This window comes from Drosophila arizonae, chromosome X, assembly GCF_054131065.1.
Source record: "Drosophila arizonae isolate 15081-1271.41 chromosome X, UAZ_ARI_1.0, whole genome shotgun sequence".
In the NCBI taxonomy this organism is placed as follows: domain Eukaryota; kingdom Metazoa; phylum Arthropoda; class Insecta; order Diptera; family Drosophilidae; genus Drosophila; species Drosophila arizonae.
Genome location: NC_142927.1, coordinates 5506645 through 5528799, shown reverse-complemented (window position 1 = coordinate 5528799; position 22155 = coordinate 5506645). Strand labels below are relative to the sequence as shown.

General features: G+C 39.8%; 3 protein-coding genes across 7 annotated transcripts; all 3 read left to right on the top strand.

The window, feature by feature from the left end:
- Window positions 1-36: 36 nt before the first annotated feature.
- UbcE2H (ubiquitin conjugating enzyme E2H) lies at window positions 37-8083 on the top strand. 5 transcript variants are annotated; one of them, XM_018016659.2, is made up of 2 exons: window positions 37-340; window positions 5490-8083. In XM_018016659.2, the coding sequence occupies exon 2, from the start codon at window positions 5764-5766 to the stop codon at window positions 6313-6315; it is 552 nt and encodes a 183-aa protein (XP_017872148.1). In that variant the 5' UTR covers window positions 37-340; window positions 5490-5763; the 3' UTR covers window positions 6316-8083. The 5 variants fall into 5 exon arrangements, with proteins under 5 accessions (XP_017872148.1, XP_089332282.1, XP_089332285.1 ...); XM_089476156.1 differs by lacking the exon at window positions 37-340 and adding an exon at window positions 2726-2949; XM_089476159.1 differs by lacking the exon at window positions 37-340 and adding an exon at window positions 2993-3011.
- Window positions 8084-10686: 2603 nt separating this feature from the next.
- yellow-h (L-dopachrome tautomerase yellow-h) lies at window positions 10687-14172 on the top strand. The gene is made up of 3 exons (XM_018014330.2): window positions 10687-11098; window positions 12888-13560; window positions 13619-14172. The coding sequence occupies exons 1-3, from the start codon at window positions 10854-10856 to the stop codon at window positions 14111-14113; spliced, it is 1413 nt and encodes a 470-aa protein (XP_017869819.1). The 5' UTR covers window positions 10687-10853; the 3' UTR covers window positions 14114-14172.
- Window positions 14173-15406: 1234 nt separating this feature from the next.
- On the top strand, window positions 15407-21111 carry LOC108619806 (calaxin). The gene is made up of 5 exons (XM_018016578.2): window positions 15407-15526; window positions 18718-19147; window positions 20318-20441; window positions 20506-20865; window positions 20931-21111. Exons 1-5 carry the CDS (start codon window positions 15523-15525, stop codon window positions 21048-21050), a joined length of 1038 nt encoding a protein of 345 aa, XP_017872067.1. The 5' UTR covers window positions 15407-15522; the 3' UTR covers window positions 21051-21111.
- The last annotated feature ends 1044 nt before the right edge of the window (window positions 21112-22155 follow it).

The window sequence follows — 22155 nt, the reverse complement described above, 5'->3', positions numbered from 1 at the left end:
TGAAATTTAACAGCTATCGAATATCACTTTCGTATCGATTAATATTTACAACATAACAGCTGGAAAGCCGAAGACGACAGCCAGCTAGCCAGAAACGGGAGAAATTGAAAGAAAACGGATGGAGCGGTAGCCAACGCAGTGAATTTCATAGATAATTAGATAATAATTAAACAGTTGTCGCTGTCGAATAAGTAAGCGAAAAATCCAACAGCAACCGTAAAAAAATGCACAGGCGTTTGGTGCATACAACAATGTGGAGACGTATCGAAGCGTAAAAATCAAAGGCGGCGCCAGCCACACGAACAACACAACAATAAAAACGGAGAAACCATAATAAAAGGTATCCCCTCATGGCCAAATGAAATGCATACATTTTTGTTAGCGAAATACTACAAATTGCACTGTAACTATTTATTAGCAAAAGGTCGTGCAATTAAATATAATTGTATCTGTGTGCGTGAGTATGTGCTGTTTAGGGTGCCACACACAGATTGGAACAATAATAACAACATACAATAATTGGGAAACAGCCGTTAAAGGTTGAGAAGATCGCTGCGCTCCTTTGTATGAAATTCTAACTGTAGTTGTTAGTATTGGTGCGCTGCCCACTGTGTTCAAAAGTTTGGTCATCGTATTGTTGCTCTTACGTATGCACATTGTACATATGTATATGTGCATATAAAACATACATATATAGATGGGTGTGTGTGTGTGTGTAGGCAGCCCTTGCAGTTTTGTTGTGCCTTCTGATGTGTTGCTCTCTACTCGCTCTCTTTAACTATATATCTCATTCTCTCTCTCTCCCTTTCTCTCTCGCTCGCTTGCTCCAAGTGTGTTTCGCACAACGCCAAAATAGCCGTTGCAATTTAGTTTAGCATTTGTTATATCTGCTTTTTCCATTATTTTGTTGTTTTTGGCGTTTGACGTTTGGTTTCTATACTCAATAATTGCAGGCCCATCCGTCACGTTGGGTGTACAGTTCAAACTGTGTGTATGTATGCGTGTATGTGTATCCTTGCTATTATCTTTCTTTATTGCGCCTACTCTAGTTCTGATAATCATTAGAGGTTAAAAATAATATAAAATTAAAACTGACTTATAGAGCTTCCTTCGGCTTCACGGTTCTGATATGCTGATGCGAATTCTTTGCGAACAGTTTGATTACGGCCATAATTGATATTAAAAGCTGTTATACAGAATGTGTCATTTCTTCGATTGCTTATTTACATACATATATATGTTTGTATGCGTGTGTATGTCTATGTTTTCTTGTTTTTGTCTGCTCTCCTTCTACTACGCACTTTGCTTTTCGCATGCTTATTGCGTTGTGTTTATGATTTCTTTTCTTTTGCCTTTGCTTTTGCGTTTTAAATCTTATCAGCAGCAACGGCAATGTTACACACACTAATACATGCGCAAAAACAACCACACACACGGGTGTATGTATGTGTGCAGGCTTTGGCGGCTGAAAGCTTTTACAAACATTTTGTTTATTTACATATTTTAATTTTATTTTTCTTCACCATTTTTAATTGTTGTTGGCCTTAGCCCATATTGGCCAACCCACCGCTAGCCCATATTATGCCTCCACACATTTTCCCCTCCCTGCCCTTTACTTTATTTTCGCTTGCCTCATTATGCACTTGGGTAGACTTTAATGCGCAGTCAATGACCGTGTGGCCCGAGGGCTGCTTTGTGTGTGGAGTGGGGGAGTGAGAGAGAATTATAGAGTAAGCGTGTGAGGGGCGACCGGGGATTTCTAAAGAGAGTGGTTAGTGTATAGGAGCAAACACCTTCTTGAAAATTCACAAATTGCTGTGTGCTTAGAAGAACTTTGTTGTGCATACAGTTTTATACCACTGTGTGCACAAGCACACACGCAACCACACAGGTGTGCATGTATGTACATATGTATATGCATACGTTTGACCCCGTTAGTATCACACTTAAATCAATTTCCCTTTGCAGTTGGGTTGCCTAGCTTCAAATGTGAAGTCCATACTTGAGCTGGACTGGAACTGAGCTTTGGAAGGGCTTTTTTTTTTTTTTTTTTATATGTGGGTGTCGGCGTCAGTGTGTTTGTGTGTTGAGGGAGAGGATTAGTGGAAAGCCAAGGCACACACTGACTTGTGCGTCATAGCGAATAAGCACGAAACGCTTGTTGGCAAATGAAGGGCATTGAAAGCTTCGGCGTTGCCCGACTGCCTCATGCGCTTCACAACTCTGAGAGTGTGTGTGTGATTGTGAGTGTGTCTGTGTTGCATTTAGCGTCGTGTGTGCTTTACAGCTGCTGTCCTTGATTATAGCTTTTCTTTGCTTGGCAGAATTGTGGGGACTGGTTGCTGTTGTTTCCTCTGCTTCGACTGACTCTTTCGCCTAATATTGTTTGCACAGTTTTGTTATTGCTGTCGTTGTTGTTGTTGCTGGTTGGCTTTGGCTCTCGCTTTGTTAGTATGATTTTCTTTGTACATGTGCTTTGTGGGAGCCTCTCTCGTACGCGCTCTCCCTCTCTTGTCCGCTCGGTCTGCTCGCTAGCAGGTTAGCGCGTTACGTTCGCTCTCGCTCTGACGTTCGCATTAGCCTCGGCTGCTCTGTTTTATCTGCACTCTTTTTTTATACTCTCTCTCCCTGTCTGTCTGTTGCTGTGGCTCTGTTGTGCGCGAGTTCTCTCCCTTGTAGTCGCTGCCTCTGTCGCTGCCGCTGCCTCTGCTTTTGCTGCTGCTTCTTATGCTGCTTTCAGATGTTCGTGCGCTGCTCGCTGGGGGCTTCCAAACTCTGTTGCCAGTTAATTTTCAGTAACTAGTTGAAGTAGACAACACTAAAAAGTACATCTATCTAAATACAAAACAAGAGCAAAATCAAATTAACGGCCAAAGGTGCACAAAGAGAAAAAACGCAGACAATAACAAATACGACCACAAAACAACAACAAAACGGCAGCAAAAAAAAGTAAAGCAATACCACAAAATATAAATAAATAAAACAAAAGACAAAGCAAAGCAAATGAAAAAGTAAAATAACAACACGAGTCTGTTATCTATTACATGTGTGCGTGTGCGTGTTTTTTGTTGAAATTGTGTTCAAAAAGTTTCGTAATTATCTGAAAATGCAATACAACAAGAAAAAAGCAGTCAGCTGCGTGTGTTTATGAGTGTGCGTGCGTATTTGTGTGTCTGTGTCTGTCAGTTGTTGGTGTGTTGTTCACAGAATATTGAGAGAAAGCATGCACACAACAATTTAATTTTCATTTCATTTTCCTACTCGCTTTCTTTGCTATTCTTCTTTGCTTTCAATTTTGCGTGATTTTAAATGTATTAATATATATAATCAAAAATATGTACATACATATATCCGCATATACAAAGGTATTTGTGTGCGTATACACATACACATGTGCCAACATTATTAGACAGTGAACAATAAGCAAAGCAAAAGAAGAAAGAGAAAAACAACAATAACGTGCACATATGTATGGCTGCTGTTGTTGTTGTCTTGAACAAAAATTGCAGCTGAGTGTCATTTGGTTAGTCAACACTGTGTTGTCGTTATTGTTGTTGATCTTCCAGAGAGAGATAGAGAGAGAGCGAGAGCGTGGGCTTTACACTCGCAGGCTCAAACGCGCTCTCGTGCGCACTCACACACTTATACAGAAACACATGCATGCTCAGCACTCAGCTGAGACGCAGCAACAACAAACAAAACGCTGAAATCTAACGCAAATAACAACAGTGAACTCCCCTCTCCGCTTTGTGTGCATGTATGTATGCGTGTGTGTGTGTGTCTGTGTACAATAGTATTTATGCATAGGTGTGTATATATCAACAACAAACCCGTACAGTGAAACTTGGCAAAACTCAATAGCAAAGCAAAAAGTGACCAAAAACCATTTCCAATTGATGAGCTTCACTGTAGCCAGTGTGTACACAAACATCACATCAGCACAAGGGAGACGGAAATAACGACACAGGGCCAGCTGGCGAGACAGAGTAGGCGAGCACGAATTGAATTAGCTCATCCAAAAGAGAACAGCTTGTTGACCAGTGAACAGTGTGTGTTGACAGTTAATCGCCCGTTTGACACATTTGTTTTTCGAGCAGTTCGGGAAAATTAAGAAATAATTTGATAAATTTATAACCAGACACAGTGAATTCGCCTGCACTGAAACGTGAAACGTACACAAAAAGCAATTAATTGCAATTACAAGTATTTGATTTGGTAAACGACGTATTAATTTCATTTAAAATAATATGCATATTCAAATTACATCTTAAAGCATTGGAATTGGTGAAACCTTTTGTGCATCTGTTTGTGGATGTAGAATATATAGCTAATGGCATCATTATGGCGAAAGCTATTCTATAAATATTACTCATACGCATTTGGTTGACTCAACGCGCTTAAGAAAAAAAAAAAAAAACAAAAACAAATTAGAAATATGAAATGGATACATATGTATTTATATATACATATATAAACATATACGCCATACTAAGCAAAAATGTTGCGTTTTACAATGGTTGTGCGCACTGTATGCTCTTTACTACGGGGGTTGCTGCTAACACTTCACTCTCTTTTTTTTTTGTTGTCTGTTAATTTTTTTTTTTTTTTTTTTTTCATTTTTTTGTTATATTCTCATTCGCTCGCTCTCGTCTCTTGTCAGCCAGCCAATAACATTAAACAGCTGAGCTTGTTTGGAAACAACAACCGCCCGCCCATCCAAGTGGGGCGCGTCATCAACAAAATAGCCTGGAAGAAGGAGAAGGATTGAGGGTGATGATAGAGAAAGATGACAAAACAATCAAAGCAAAACAGTTTCAATTGTTGCAAAGAGCTCTGGGTGCGGGAATTACTTTAGCATTGGAAGGGCAAACAGTAAGCGAGCACGCAATTACAGTTGAAAAATTGAAGCGCTTCCCATTTCATTCCACATTCGCTCAGACTCTGGAAAGTATGCAAAAAAAAAAGAAGGAAGAGAAATAGTACCGTTAATGCATGCTTGTCCTTGATGGCATACTCGTTTTTACTGGTGTTGCTTATGGCAACTGCAGCGCTCTCACCAACCACAGCCCCTTTCACACAAAAGTGATGATGTGTAAATAGAGTGTAGATGTGTGTGTGTGTGTGAGTGCGCGAGTGTGAGTGTGCGTGTTTAAGAAAGCAAGCAGGCAGGCAGGCAGACAGGAGAGCCCGATGGCGCGACGTCACAGTTTACTGTTGCTGTTGTTGTTGCTTCTAGTGCTGCAACTGCGCTGCTAACTGCGCCGTTGACATAGTTTCATTTGAATTTAGGCTGTGCGAGCGAGATGGCCAACAAGTTTGTCATACTGGGCTCAGTTGACCTACATTTGGGCAAAGATGTGGCTGCAGCAGCAACAGGGGCAGCAGCAGCATCATCACTCATGGTCAACCCCATGTTGATAGCATTGATAAGGATAACAGAGACATGCACATAAATAACGCTGATAATTGATATTTGATTTCATTTGCAGAGAGACAGCAGACAGCAGCAGCTGGAGCTACTGGTGGATCGCCGCAACTCCGGATTATTGTTTTTGATGTGTGCCTTGGCCAGGGGAGCAGCAATACAGTCAAATAGCAATAGTTATAATAACAACGTTAGCAATAATATCAACGGCAACCACAAATAGCAACAACAATCACCGCTTCAGCCTTAGCGTATACAACGAGCGCATCGTGTCCTCAGTGTCATAGAGCCCCACATCCAAAGCAGAAACAAACAACACAGACAACAACAAAAGCAACATGTCATCACCCAGCGCTGGTAAACGACGCATGGACAATGACGTCATCAAACTAATCGAATCAAAACACGAGGTCACGATCCTTGGTGGCCTTAACGAATTCCATGTGAAGTTCTTTGGGCCAACTGGCACACCCTACGAGGGTGGCGTTTGGAAGGTGCGCGTCTATCTGCCCGACAACTATCCATTCAAATCACCAAGTATTGGATTTGTCAATAAGATCTATCATCCCAATATTGACGAATCATCGGGCACCGTTTGCCTGGATGTGATCAATCAAGCCTGGACGGCATTGTACGATCTATCGAATATATTTGAATCGTTCTTGCCACAACTGCTCACATATCCAAATCCAGTCGATCCATTGAATCGAGATGCGGCCGCCCTCTATCTGCACGAGCCGGAGGAATATCATCGCAAGGTCGCCGACTATGTGCAGCGGTATGCGACCGAGGATGCGCTGCGAGCAGCGCAACAGGAGCGCGAGAGCAGCGACAGCGAGTCCAGCATGTCCGACTACAGCGAGGACGAGGCCCGTGATATGGAATTATAATATCGGTTTAAATATATTATCGAAACAACTAAAACAATAGTAGCAGCAGCCCTACTAGCTGCTGTCTAAAAAATGCCTCGATTTGAACTATATCAGATCGCCACGATATACAAAAAGAAAAAAAAAAAACAAATACAATTGAACAACACAAACACACACATATACACAAATACACACATACACAAACACATACACAAACACATACACACATACACATATATGTATCTATCTATATATATATATATATGTATGTATACACATAACAAATGAACGTGATTCGATGGACATACTTATAAATATAATATATATATGATCTAAAACCTTATATATGTATATTAATGTGTAAGCAACAAAAAGTTTGAAACAATTCTTAGTAATATAGCAATTATATAGTAGCTGACAAATCGAGTATAATACAAAGGAGAAAAACAAGAGACGGGCAGACCGAAAGCAAGAAACGATAATAATTTTGGATGGACAAGAGTTACCGATTGCATTGCAAATCCAATAAACGTACATAACTTAGAGAAATAACAGAAAATCACATACACGATATATATATATATATATATATTTATATATGTGTGCCGTCATGACTATATAGTTAGCTGTATATACCCCATATAAATATATATATCCACAAGCATATATATATATATATATATATATATATATATATATATATATATATATATATATATATATATATATATATATATATATCTATATATATATTTACATAAACATGGACAACTGTTTTATTTGTCAGCTGCTTAGGCTACTGACACATTTAAGCAGAATTAACACAGCACATCCAACTTCCGCCCACCTGTCACACGCCCCCATGCCCCACGCCCACACCCACGCCCTCGCACACTCTTGGACTATGTTGAGCCGTAGACCGCCCGCCAATGCATTCAATCAAACTTTACTTGAATTTTCTTGTTTTTCATTTTATTTTATTATTTTTTTGTTTTTAGTTCTAATTTTAATTTCTTAATTATGACGCAGCTCTTATTTGTTAAATGCATAAATATAAACAAACAAAATGAAACTAAGCTTAGGTTACAAAGTTGTTAATGTAAAACTTTTATATATATATATAAAGCCCCCCCCACACCCACACACATACACACACACATGTGCATACAGCTGCGGTCACTAGATTAGTACCACTAAATGTTTGACTAAGAAACTTAGTGATAAAAATAATATCAACATCTAAATGAATAACGGTATATGTTCAACTTAATATTCATTTCAAATTGCTTGAAAAGTAGTACTATTCGAATGACCGCGGCTGTATACCTTTACATATTTCTATATATAAATATACATAAAACTAGGTTGCCAATTAATCGTGTGTTTCAACAAAAGCAAAATTTATTATATATTTATTAAAGAAAGGAAAACAAAAGCAAAACGAAAATTACAGATTTTTAAATTCATTGTTTAAGCTAGTTAAACATTTCATTTCGAAAACTCGTGCGTCTTGTCCTGTTTTTCTTTTTTATTTGTTTAAGTTTTAAAGTTGGAACAGTACAGAAATAAAGCTAAATTAAGTCTTAAAGAGATAATACAGAAACGAAAATAAAAAGAAATAAAAATATATATATATATATACAACAACAAGAAAAAATAAAAGAAAAAACTAAAACCAATTAATTAATGTTTAATGAAAAGCGTAGAGTTGTGTATTCTAGTTAACTTAGAGAGTTCAATAATATAAAATAATAATAATAAAAACGACAAACTAAACAAAACTAAATACAGCACTTCACGATTTTGCCTATATAATATATCAGGCTGGCAGCCTCCCTTTAAGTATTTCTTATACTCATTCATGAAGTCAAAAGGGAATATTGGTTCAACTGAATGTACGCCCTGCGTCCGCTGGTTCATCTGAATTTAAAGCTAGATACTATTGAGAAATTGAGGAATTTCGGCATACGCTCGACTTATAAAGTCTTAAGGTGCTAGCCGCCCATTAGAGGCGTGGCAAACGCGGTTGTTACTTAAAGTGTTAAAGACTTGATATGTGTAATACAATATAATCGAGATCAACAAAAGCATTATACCCATTTTCAATGGGTTCAGGGTAGAAACATATCGTGCATAGGTCTATGCCCATTGGGATCAATAAAAGCTATATCCTCCAACGTTTTGGAGCTAGAGTTCCAAAATGGGACAATTAAGTGAAGAATGCTATCTGACTCGATAACCAAAACGGATTCAATTGCTTTTGAACCGTGAATGAGTATTATGCGGTCGGTAGCGACTGACTTGAACAGTTTTACTTGCTCTCTCTTTTTCTCTAATTTTTTTTTTTTTTTTTTAATTTTTATACTCATCTGTGATCTCCTTCCTACTAAAACTCCATAGAAGAACCGTTTGTTTATGTTTTTATCTGTTCTGTTCTGTTCTCGTCAAGATAGCGACCCAAAATGTCATTGTGAGCAGCTAGCAATCAGAGTTACCAAAGACTAAAAAACTCATCTTCTATAGGAAAAAGGTTTTATGGGAGAAGTTCTACTTCTATCTTTGGAAGACAATCAAACGTCGAGATTTAACTTAATTCTATGCTATTTGTAAGAAAAATGTTGCGGAATTTGCTGACAGACATTGAGCAACAATGATTTACTTTCTGTTGACAAAACTTCATTGGCAATAACAGGTACGACAGATAATCGATCCATGTTGAAAAAAGCATTCAATGCGCACTAATTGTGTTTAGGAATCAAAGAAGAAACTGGTTTTATTCCCAGTTTTTTTTTTTACGATTTAAAAGTTTATTTGAAAGACAATGCATGCCTAAATTCCTTATGACTTGGTCTTCTACCCAGTCCTTATGACTTGGAAATCCATTGGTATTCCCAATCTTATTTTCACTTACTCCATAGCTTGGACCACTTGCACAGTTGAATTGGCGGTGTGATGGTGGCTTTCCGCACTCTGAATATGAGCTGACATTTCCAGCTCCAGCTCCAGACTCGGACCTGAAATGTAGAGTTCATTGAATGGCCGCCATATCGCCCTGACCTTAATATCATAGAGAATGTCTGGGTATAGTTGGTTAGGCTCGGTGTACGAATGCAAAACAGGTAAACAAAAAACTTTAGTCGGGTCTGTCCGACTAAGCGATACCCTGCACCTCAACCGATCTGCACTTGTATATATGCCTAGGCACACGAAGCACACGCAGTTAAAGTAGTCGCACTCGCAAACCGATCTGTATGTATTTAGTTAAGTAGATAAATGTGTAAACATATCAAAATATTCGACTAATAAAAACACGTTACTCGCAACGTAAATGTTTGTCAAAAAGAAATGGATAGAAAAAATAGCCGGCATCGTCAGGAAGTTGGCACCGCTGCGACTTCACGCTTGTAAAAAATAAAAATAACAGCGACAGGAAGTGAGCCCACACCGACTCGACGACGCTCATCGCCTCTACCAGCGCCGCCACTTTGCATCACGAATTCGGAAAATTGAAGTCTCTAGCTGATATATGTAGCAGCTGAGATGAATGCATTTTTACATACGGACGGAGGGACTGATGGACGTATGAATGAACGAACGGATGGAGGGCCGGGAATGGATGACCGGACGAGTAGACATACGTACGGAAGGACAAGTGGATAGACACACGGATATATAAGCTAATGGACAAACGGACGAATGTACAGATGGAGGGTCGTATGGACAGATAGAGTAATGGACGGACAGATGATGGACGTATGAATGAACGAACGGATGGACGGGCGGATGGATGAACGGATAGACAGACAAGCAGAGGAATGGTTGAACGTACGGATGGACACACGGACGGAAGGACAGGTGGACAAACAGACGGACATATAAGCTAACGGACAGGCGGACGAACGTACAGATGGAATAATTGACGGACGTACGGACATACGGGCGTACGGGGGTACAACCAGATAGATTGATAGACGGGCAGACGGACGTATGCAAGGATGGACGGATGAACAGACAGACGCGCGATCGAGTGAGGGGACAACTGGGCGCACGGACTCATCGACTGATCATCAGGCAGACGGACTGAAGGACAAACAGATAAACCGACAAACAGATAGACAGATAGACAGGGTTAGATCGACTCAGCACATCATGCTGATCAAGAATATATATGCACTATATAGGAGTGGCCACGCCTCCTTCTGTCTGTTACAAACATTTCGACACAATTATAATACCCCGATTTTCCATTTTCAATAGGTTCAGGGTATAAAAAGCGGGCGCTAATCTAATGACGTAGTGTACATATACATATATCTATATACTAAATGTATGTATGAACATTTATAAGCTGTAAGCTGTAAACTTGGCTTACAGTACTTAATGGCCACAAGACATTCACTTCGTTTCAGTTGTTTTTCGTGCGTGAGCGAGATTGGTTGTTGCTGTTGGAGGCATTGTAGCAGAAAGCGAAAACCGATTCGTACATCTAACTCAACACAAGTACATGCTTATTATGTGCATATAACCAGGCAGCCAACCAGTTTCGCATATAAGCTATGAAATCGAGTTATTTACCAATTATTACTTTGCTTTCGATCGTTGGCCTTCGATACAATTCGATTTGTGTCAATGCTGCAAACGCGGATCAAGCTCGCCCAAGCACACGTTTCAAGCTCCAAAGCCCGCCAGGGGAGCCAGATGCTAAACGAAACAGTAATCTATTTCAAGTAGTCAACGAGTGGAAATATATTGATTTCGAATATCCCACATTTGTCGAAAGACAATTGGCGATCAAAAATGGGTAATAAGCCAGTGGAAAACTGTTATGAAACTTTTGCAATTGGCCCGAGTTCCTCAATAATACATATATGTATTGCTGTGATTGATTGATCAAATTGCTCTTGCGTACGCTCCAAAAACAAGTGAACACATTGGATTGCGATCGTGGAGCTGTGAAGTCAGCGTATGCGAGATTTGTTGTATTGTGAGATCAGTGTGCGGAAAAACTCCGACTTTGATCATAGTTGAGGTAGCTTTGAGTGTGAATGGACGTAACAAATATCATCCAATTATCCTTAGGAAGAGAGTAGGGGCCTTGATTGATCTTTATATAAGAGAATCTGAGGCAGAGGAACGAATTTGATATTCGTTCTTGTTCCAGAGGACTATTCTCAAATGTGACTGAGTAGGAATAACCATACCTAGGTGAGATAAACATGAACAAAGAACCCTCCTGACTTCAACGGGTCTAAGCAGTGAGGTTCATTCACGATGGCAAGGATATTAAGAGTTATTGAAGGAAATAGTCGAAGATCCTAAGCCACAAATGAAGACGAAATGCTGTATCTAAGCAATTTATTTTAATTTGTACGTAGGACACATACAGAAGGCCGATGAGAAAGTAGGAAGGAAAGAGCCAAGATCTCTACTTAGAACATAATGGAAGCTCTACAGGTTGGATCAAAGTATTTTTTAGCGAGCGTTTGGATATATTTGGTAATCACGTAAGCAGACTTTGATCCTTTGTAAGTGGAGAAAAGTAGAGTAGTAGAGTTAGTAAGGTTACTGTAGGTCATCCATAGTTCTTTCTACTATACTCTAATCTACTGGGAGAGAGAGCTCTGAGTTGTCTGTTGATGCAGTTAATTTGACTTACAAAAGATCTCAGTGAGATTTACGTTATATACAAAAGCTCTAGGTAGCTCGATTACGCAATTACTTAACTTGAAAGTTCTGAGAGACAGAGAGAGAGAGAGAGAGTGAGATGAAGCGGCAGAATGACTTAACCTTTGTGCTATAAAGTAGTAAGAGTTATGTCCATATAACTTTTTGTGTTACAAAATAGTAAGAGTTATATCTATATAAGATTAAGTCACTTTATAGCTTCATCTCAGTCTTACGACTAACAAAAATGTAATATATTTGAATATTCATTATCTAGAATACTATGCTCTTCTATTCTATTGGATTAGTGTGACTGTAACTCCATGCAACTCTTACTTTCTACTTCGATCGATCGATCAGAAGGCTCACAGCTTCCGACTCTAGATGGCTCTTCTTGTCAAATATACTTCGTGAATAGTATAGCAACAGTGATCTATTCTGGAATCAGACGCTTAAGCTATATGGGGAATTGATTGTCACTCCGGGGAACAATGCTTTTTATGTGAAACTTTTAAATAATATGAATATTCTTCTTCCTCATATGACCCTAACAGCGATCATATAAAGTTGATGCTCGAACATTTTCTCGAAGATCAAAGATCGCTTCAAAATCTGCTTTCGTTGGATCATTAACCATATACGGTTATTCCTTTCCCTCGTGATGTACAACCACCTATATAATCATGCTTGATACAAATGGAGTCGATAGAATATACCTATAGATAAGAAGATCCATAATTTGGGAGTTATACAAGGTCCTTTAGGAACTATTCATTAAAGAGGAAGGCTCTCAAATCTACACTAAAAGCTTCAAGTGATATTCTCAGAGTTCAAATTCGCAGTACAGTGTGTTTACAAATCAACGGAATAGAGATACATATATATCTGATATATAAATTTATATTTTTATTTGTTTTCAACTCTAGCGACTTTGTGATAAAAAATAATTTGCCCTTGGGCATTGATGTGTTTAATAATCGGCTGTTTATAACAACGCCGCGCTGGAAGGATGGTGTTCCGGCCAGCTTGGTCACCGTGACCTATCCGACCAAGGAGATAAGTCCGCCGGTCAGGCCCTATCCGTCGTGGCAGGCACACAGCAGCCCCTACAATCCGGACTGCTCCAAGCTGATATCCGTCTATCGCACCGCAGTCGATGTCCAATGCAATCGACTGTGGGCCATCGATTCGGGCATCGTGAATGCAACGGTCAAGCTGAATCAGATTTGTCCCCCGAAAATTGTGGCCTTTGATTTGAGCAGCGATGAGATGATTGTGCGCTATCCACTGCCCGAATCCCAGGTCAAACAGGACTCGCTGCACTCGAATATTGCGGTGGATATACGGAATGGCGATTGCCTGGATGCGCACGTCTTTGTCACGGATGTCTGGAGGTTCGGCATCGTTGTCTATAGCTTGGCAAAGAACCGAAGCTGGCGCGTGACCAACTACAATTTCTCGCCCAATCCTGTGGCATCCGATTTCAATGTCTACGGCTTGAACTTTCAGTGGCTGGACGGCGTGTTCGGCATGAGTCTATCGAATGGACCCAGGAGCTCAGATCGAGTGCTCTACTTCCATCCGATGGCCAGCTATAAGGTGCGTAATTGATATTTCATAGTAGTTGATATTTAATTGATCTGCATTTCCTCGCCAGGAATTCATGGTGTCGACAGACTTATTGCTGGACGAATCCCTTTGGACTGACGGCACTCTGGACACATCGAAATTGTTTGTTCCAATCGGCGATCGGGGCTTCAATGGCCAATCCTCCACTTCTGGCATCGCTCGCAATGGAGTTATGTTCTTCACTCAAGTCCATCGCGATAATGTTGGCTGTTGGGATACAAGCAAACCATACACCAGATCCAATCTGGGCATGCTTCTGGACCCTGCAGAAAACTCCACATTGATTCAGTTCCCCAATGATCTAAAGGTTGATCATGAGCCGCGTCAGGGCGTGTGGGTGATGAGCAATCGTTTGCCTATTTACCTGTACAGTCAGCTCGATTACAGTGATATCAATTTTCGTATCCTAAGAGCCGATGTCGATAGCATCATTGCTTCGACCATATGTAATCCGATGCTCGAATCAGTCACAAAGTCGGAAAAACTAGCCATTGTCTCCATTGAAGAGGGTCAATGCTATTAGCAGATAATAAATGGCATGAATGGATATCAAAAATAAATAACAAACATAAGAAATATAAATGAATTTATCAAGGTAACTTAAGAAATTAAGCAGAAGAACGATGAGTTCTATATATTGGTAAAACTAATAAGACTTAAGGTGTGTAGACCTATAGACCTATAGACCTATAGACCTATAGACCTATAGACCTATAGACCTATAGACCTATAGACCTATAGACCTATAGACCTATAGACCTATAGACGTATAGACGTATAGACCTATAGACCTATAGACCTATATACCTATAGACCTATAGACCTATAGACCCCCCCTAAGGACCCCCCCCTAGGAACCCCCTAGGGACCCCCCCTAGGAACCCCCCCTAGGGACCCCCCCCCCCCTAGGGACCCCCCCACCCCCTAGAAGTAAAAAGGAAGAAAAAGGAAGAAGGAAAACGATAAGTAAAATAGGCAGGAGTAGTTGGTAAAGAAGAAGAAGTAGTAGTAGAGAAAGAAGTAAAAGAAGAAGTTGAGCGCAAACACGCATTGGCTAATATATTGACTTCAATCGGATTAGAGTTGTGAGAGACGTCGCAAGCTCCAAAACCCCTGGCGATGTTTTGTCAATAAAAAACAAGTTAACGCTTTGCAGACGAAAGCCACTGACTGCGTAATGCTCGTTCGTGAGCCATGTGCAAAAATGGGTAATACATAGCTCCAATATGATGTATACCGCAGTGAGGTGCGTGGCTAGAGCTGTGCACACAAAAATAGTACAACAATTGAGCAAGAGATTGGGACTTTCAAATTTAGTCAAAATGTCAATGGATTTGTTTCGAAAACAATTTTAACTGATTTAGATTGGAATATAAGCACTTTTTTGAACAATCTATAGAGAAGCTTTACGCTGATAGATGTCAACGTCAAGCTACAGAACGATGGATGAATTAAGGAAGGAAAATACCAAATTAGAATTCTAAAGCTGTTGCAAAGATTGTTTGATACCAATGTTATGATAAAAATCGGAAAAGTCCTTCAAACGAAGATCCTGCTTATACTTAACTTATCTTAACTACTGTCTATCTATCTGCAAACAGAGAGAAGAACGGCAATTGCACCTAATATGCCCATCTTCATCCTGCTGGAGGAGCATGAGAGCCCGAGTGAAAGGCGGCCTACCTTATGGCTAACTGACAATGTGGTTTTGTCAACACATTTCAGCGTTTCGCCTTGGAAACTTGAGTTTGTTGATTGCCTCAAGAAGTTTTTTCCTTCTCCCAAGGCTTTTGTTCTTGCTGTTGTTGTTGTTGTTGTTGTTGTTGTTGTATTCTGAGTATTTTGACTATAGGTTCGCGTCTCAAGGAACTCGAGGAATTCGCAAGTTTTTTAACAAGCAGCAGCAGCAACAGCAGCAGGACACCAACTGCGATGGGTAACGTAAACTTTAGAGTTCTATTTAAAACAAAAAATAAATAAATCAAAATAAAAACGAAGGAAACTCTAATTAAGTGTGACAGTGCAAAAAAGTTTTGAAAATAAACAAACTTTGCCCAAAGTGCATTTTGTGAGGTTATGTATAGATGTATATACACATATATATCAGGGCTTTATCATATAGACGCAACGCACTTTGGATTCAGCTTATTGTGCTCCCATGCAAGGACACGATGTGGCAAGTGCGGGCAATGAAGTTCCCGTAATCGCAGGACCATTACGAAAGGGTTGCCCCCAGCTCGCAAGTTGATAGATAATAAAGTGCTTACACATATATGCTTCTGTGTGCGTGTCTCTCTCTATGTGTGTGTGTTTTAGAGATGAGCGCGTGTCGAACCGTAAGTAGGAACTACACACGATTACTATGCAAATCTCATGCGTTTCGATCTGTGATTTACATATTAGTTCGACTAACTTTTGGTTTGATTTCAGTTGGCGTTCCATTGGGGTTCCATTGGGCTTCAACTGGGATTCAATTAGGGCTCAATTGGGGCTAACATTCACGTCTCGGGTAGAGCCTTATAAAGCTCTTAGTTTGTGTATCGATTCAGGCAATAAATTGAATCAGATTTCGAGTTTATTTCGATTTTCACTTGTATCTCGATTTAGGAATAGCCTCCGTTTGACTCTGCATTAACTTTTGAATCGTAAATGGGTTCGGCTGAGGTATGGAACTGATTTCAGTCTTTCATGTACTAACTAGGTTTAATAATGCTCTTATTCCATTTTTGTTTCGGACTTTATTTGATGTTCTTAGATTTTTAATTTGTGCTTGGTTTCGATTCGTTTCGATTTTATTCGAATATTTTTTAAATGAATTTGAATCATGCCTGATCTCAGGTTCTAATCTATTCAAGCATCGTTTCGGTTCAGGCTCACTTTATAATTAAGATCTTTAAACGATATGATGGAAGACATTTGAAAATTTGGATACGAAGTTCTTAGAGACTTAGTTCTAGTAATATTCCTTTCAAGCTTTGTTTCGGTTTATGATTCGTGTAAAGGCTTCAATATTCGACTCTAGTGTTACTTTGGATTTACGTTTTGAAATTTAATTCGTTTTCGGTCAAGTAAAAGTTCAGTTTTATCTTGGAGCTTAGTTAGGTTTATCTTTGATTCATGCATGGCTTCACATTTGGTTTTAGGGAATCTATTTTTGAATGTTTAATATATGGCAAGAGCTCGTTCTCATTTACTTAGACTCATTGTTCGTGTCACGCGCCAAAAACACGACTCTTCACCACCTCTAGAGCCAATATATGTAGTTGCAGTACATAGAAGTATATATTTATATACTCATATATTGTATATGTGTATGTGTCTTTGGATCTATGTACATTCAGTTGGCTTTCGGCTTGCCCCATTTTGTTTGATTGTTGTTTGGGGCAACGGCGAAATACAGAAATTACGTGGGAATTACGTGCTAGGCTGATGGCATGTCAACTGCCCCATGCTACACTGCGACTCGTCCCGCCCCGCCCAATTGGCCCATTTCGTTGCATACTTTTATGGGCCTTCGAAGATATGCACATTCATTGATATATCATGATAGATATATCTCTCTCTACATATATATGTATATGTATATGTATCTGTATGTCTCTCTATAGACTTGTTTTCGCAATTGTACGTAGCACTAATAAAATTAAAGTACCCAACAAAGCGACATGAAAAACAAACACCAAACGAAAAGAAGCTAATAGCAATTGGGCACTAAGTAAGGGGTCGAGCGAGGGGTCGACTGAGGCAGCACGTTACGCTTCAAATAGACATCTACTTTATAAACACTAAGCTGTGTGTGTGTGTATGTGTCTTTAATAGACAACTAGCTATCTGGGCCGTGCAATTGCCGTCTTCCATGTGCAAACAAACTGCATTCGCAATGGGTTAAGTTAGTTGTATTGACTACACTGAGAGAAGTATTAGTCAGCTAGACAATAAAAGTAAATAATTGGCATCTATAAAATTTGTTCGCAAACTGCTTATTTATTCCACTGAACTCTTCATCTTCAAGCCTAGTTTCCTCTAGATATACTCAACTAAATGTTCGCCTAATATATTATTGAGGTTTTTGCATTCATTCATTCTAAAGAATTCAAGAGATTTACATATGTATATCGGGTGTTATTATTTCACATACATATATTGATCAAGTGTATGGATAAATATATATATAAAAGAAGAAACACCCGATACACTTTTTAGAAGCTTGACAAATTGGTTACAAAACAATATTTCTAATATTGACCAAAGAAAATGCATTTATCTACGCCCACTCAAGGCATAGCAAGTCGCAATATATTCTACGATGCTTAGAAATGAGATTCAATTGGCGTTACAATTATACATTGTACAGCCGTTAAACTAGCATGACAAAATTGAATACTAGACTCCCTTTTGACCTGTATAACAGATAGATTCATATAGATGTGATAACTATCGAAAGATATAATAGATAGATAGATGTCCAGATACAGATAAGAGATAGATCCATATCGATAACCAGACATATATCAATGTATCCATATCATCATCATATGATATATAATAAATCATATAAAATATTTTAAAGGAGCAATTTTTCTTGATTTTGTTAGATCTTTCATCTAATTTGAGACAATATTAAAATAAATATATATATATATTAATTAGAATTTATAGATATATTCGCATTTTGGAGAATACAAATCACTTTATCTCCTTTAGGAAGCTCTTCATTCATTCACATTTCTCTGATTTTCATCCATATACTAGGCATTTTGTCGCAGTGTATATTGTATGGTAGTGGATTTATGAGCGATATGCGAACATCAAATATTTTTATACAGTTTTGGTGGCAATTTATATGCATATTGGCCTTTTCTTAGGCGCTGCCCAACTCCAATCGAATAATTGAAAGGGAGCAAGCAGGAGGATTGCATTTAGGGCTTAGGGTGTTTCTATCTCTGCGTGTCGATGGCGTCGACTGTCAAGAATTGATTTGACTTTGACACATGAAACACAAACAGCAACAAAAGAAAACACTCCCACACACAAGCAGAAAGAGAGAGAGAGCGAGAGAGAGAGAGAGAGAGAAAGAGTTCGGTGTGCGCCCTAATGACATGTGCTAGCAAATATGTTGTTTGGCAGGTAAGGCGGGTGCCGCGAAGGGTCGCTCCCCAACACCGACACCCAAGAATGGAACCGGAGCTGGGGTAACAAATGGCACGCAGCCAACAAATGCAGCGGCGTCAGCAGCAGCAACAGCAGGAGCTGGAGCAGGAGCAGGAGCAGGAGGAGCAACAACAACAGCGACGGCGGCAGCAGCAGCAGCAACTGGAGCAGGAGGTGGGTCAGGTGGTGGGGCCTGCAGATCCACGCTACATGCGAACAAAACGATTCTGAAAACAGTTTCGGTATTCCTTGCCAGCGGCAAACGAAACTCGAACAACCAGTCGAAGGCCGCAGCGGCTGCCCTGCAGAACAAACGGCTACAGCGACAGCGTAAAATGGACGAGCTGAGCGGCAAAATCAATCCCAAGCTTTTGGACAGTCTGCGCAAGAAGACACGGTTTACCAAGTGAGTAGTCGCGCTTGGGCAGCTGCAGCTGGGATGCTGCTAGACAAAGAGAGAGCCGTATATTGATGGAGGCATCCGGGAAATAGCTAGAGAGGGAGATATACTGCTGAGAAGAGGGTTAGTAAGTGAGGCCTACAGCTCTTGTAGTGCAAGGTCTCGATCTGACTAGCATTGACTGTTTCTATAGTGAGGCCAACAGGTAAAGTAGTTCGAGGTTTAGTGGACACATCCTATGCGAAACGTCCGAGATCTAGGGAGTGTTTCCAGAACTTTCTGAGACAGAAATACGTGAGAGAAGAATAAGACCTGAGATCTTGAGTAGGCTTACAAAACTATCTAAGCAGGGATCTGAGTAGTGTTTCCAAAACTATCTCAAGCAGGGATTTGTGGGGGAAGAACAATAAGATCTGAGATCTAGAAAGTGTCTCTAGAACTATCTCAAGTAGGGATATGTAAAGGAAGAGTCCCCCTAAGTCCCGAGATCTAGAGAGTGTTTACAGAAGTATCAGCTGGGATATGAGGGGGAAGAATAATAAGACCTTAGATCTACAGTGTGTTTACAGAACTATGTCAAGCAGAGATATGTGAAGTACTAAGTCCTGAGATCTAGGAAGTGTTTCTAGAACGATCTCATGCAGGGATATTTAAGAAAGAGTACTAAGATCCTGATTTGATAGAAGGAAAATTTAAAGAAATTTAAGTAAAATCTAGCGTCTACAGATAGATATGGCAAAGTCTGTTGAGAGAGTTTTTACTAAATTTTAACAAAGGTATCCAAGTCCAGAGAGAAAGAGACCTTAGAACTTGAAGCCCCTTGATCTAGCTAGCACTAGGTAGAGAATGTAATCTAATCAAGATTCGCTCACCTCCAAGGTAAACGAAATTGTTTGAAACTGTTCAAGTAAATAGATTAGAATGTTAAATATAGCTGAAGCACAGGCGGATACTTTATAAGCTAACAGTCATAAAACGGAGAGGTTTTGCTTCGACAGTGCGTAACGGACCTTAGACCCCGAGACCCTGCAGAATGACTGGAAATAGAATAGGTACATAGTTGGACATCTAAGGACCTGCAACTGCTTAGACTTCTCAACAAATATAGAACAATCCATAATAGACTCGAAATTATGTTCATATCAAATCATAAATATTTCTTCACATTCTCCACAGGGATGAGTTGGATGCGCTGTGTCGGATCTATCGCAAGCTGGTATCGAACTGTCAATATGCGGCCAAGACCCTCGCCTCGAGCTCCTCTAGCGCAGCCATAGCCAAGCCGCACGCAGCTGTCGAGGTGGGCTAGCCATTCATAGAGCTACTGGCCTTGGCAATCTCTAATTTGAACTCTTTGACCGCAGGGCATTGATCGCATCGTATTCCGTGAACTGTTGCACAGCACCTTCGACATTGTCACCGAGGAGATACTGATGGAGCGCATCTTCTGCAGCTGGGACAAGGCCCATGAGGGTTTGCCGCTGCGACTCGAAGGCTGGCTCATTGGGCTCTCGACCTTTTTGCGCGGCACTCCGGCGGAACGGGCGGCCTTTTGCTTTCGAGTCTACGACTTGAATACGGATGGCTTTATAACCAAGGATGAAATGTTTACGCTGCTGCGCAACTGTTTGATCAAACAGCCGCAAGACGAGGATCCCGACGAGGGTGTCAAAGACCTAGTGGAAATTGTGCTTAAGAAGTTTGATGTGGATAAGGATGGCAAGGTAAGTAAAGGATCTCAATCAAGGCTCATGATGCAATTGCTTAGCTGATTCTTCTCTTTCAACAGGTCTCTCTAGATGACTTCATGGCCACAGTTACGGCTGAGCCGTTGCTCATCGAGGCCTTCGGACAGTGTCTGCCCACCGACAGTGCCGTCGTCTCCTTCTTTTCCACACTTCAGGTCTAGACAACATACATTTACATATATACACATCTTGTTTGAATAAATAAAATCGTTGAGACATTTATTTCTGTGTATATGTATTTATAATTGAAAATGAATCGAACTAATTTTCGACAAAACGAATTGTAGATTAACTTCTAAACTTGATCTTGAACTAGGAAATGATCAGTCATGCTGAATATGAAATAATTGGCTAAGTCTAAATCGATATCTGCCGCACAAATGGCGATTAAAATAGAGTCCGGTAGTTAATCTATAAGCAGTTAAACAGTGCCCGTCAAGAGATTAGATACGGCGATAAAAATGTAACACTACGACGCTAAATGCTTGGTTTAAGTATTCATTAGTCAAACAAGCTATAATCAATCATTCAGTCAATCTATCAATTGATCAGTCTATCACTAATCAATCAAGCAATAAATCAGTCTGGTCTGTCAGTTAATCAATCAATCAGTAATTTACTTTTCAATAAAGCATTCTCAATCAGTCCAGTCTGTCAGTCAATCAATCAATCAGTCAGTAATTCATTTATCAATCAAGCATTCTCTTAGCTAATCAATTTACCAGTCCGTTAGTCAAATAATTTTCCATAAAATTTAGCAATCACTCCCATAATTTGTTATTCACATACTTTATCAGTCTATCAATCAGCTAGTCATGCAGTCAGTCAAATGACCTTTCAGTAAAAAAGCATTCAATCCGTTAATTAATCATTGAGTCTGTGGGTCAATCACTTAATAAGATCAATAATTCAGTTAAGAATACAGCCAATCAGTCATTCAGTCGTTAAATCAATCAGTCATTCAATAAGCGCAGTCCCCCCCTTATATTTTTATATCCGCTTCTAATCGAGTGACTCGCACTGTCCGCAAGCAAAAATACGGACACAAGTGACACGGCTTTGCCTTGACAGTCACGTCGATAATGCGCAATCATATCGAATCTAATTCGAACTGACCGTTACAACTAGTCAATCAAGCATTGCGATTAGCAAAGGTCGTCAACATTGTCTGTGCTCCTGACCCAAAAAACCAGATGGAAGCCCGACTCGAGTTGCAATGACCCGCCCACTATCTATAGAGCGAGTTGATATAATCGAGATACGCGG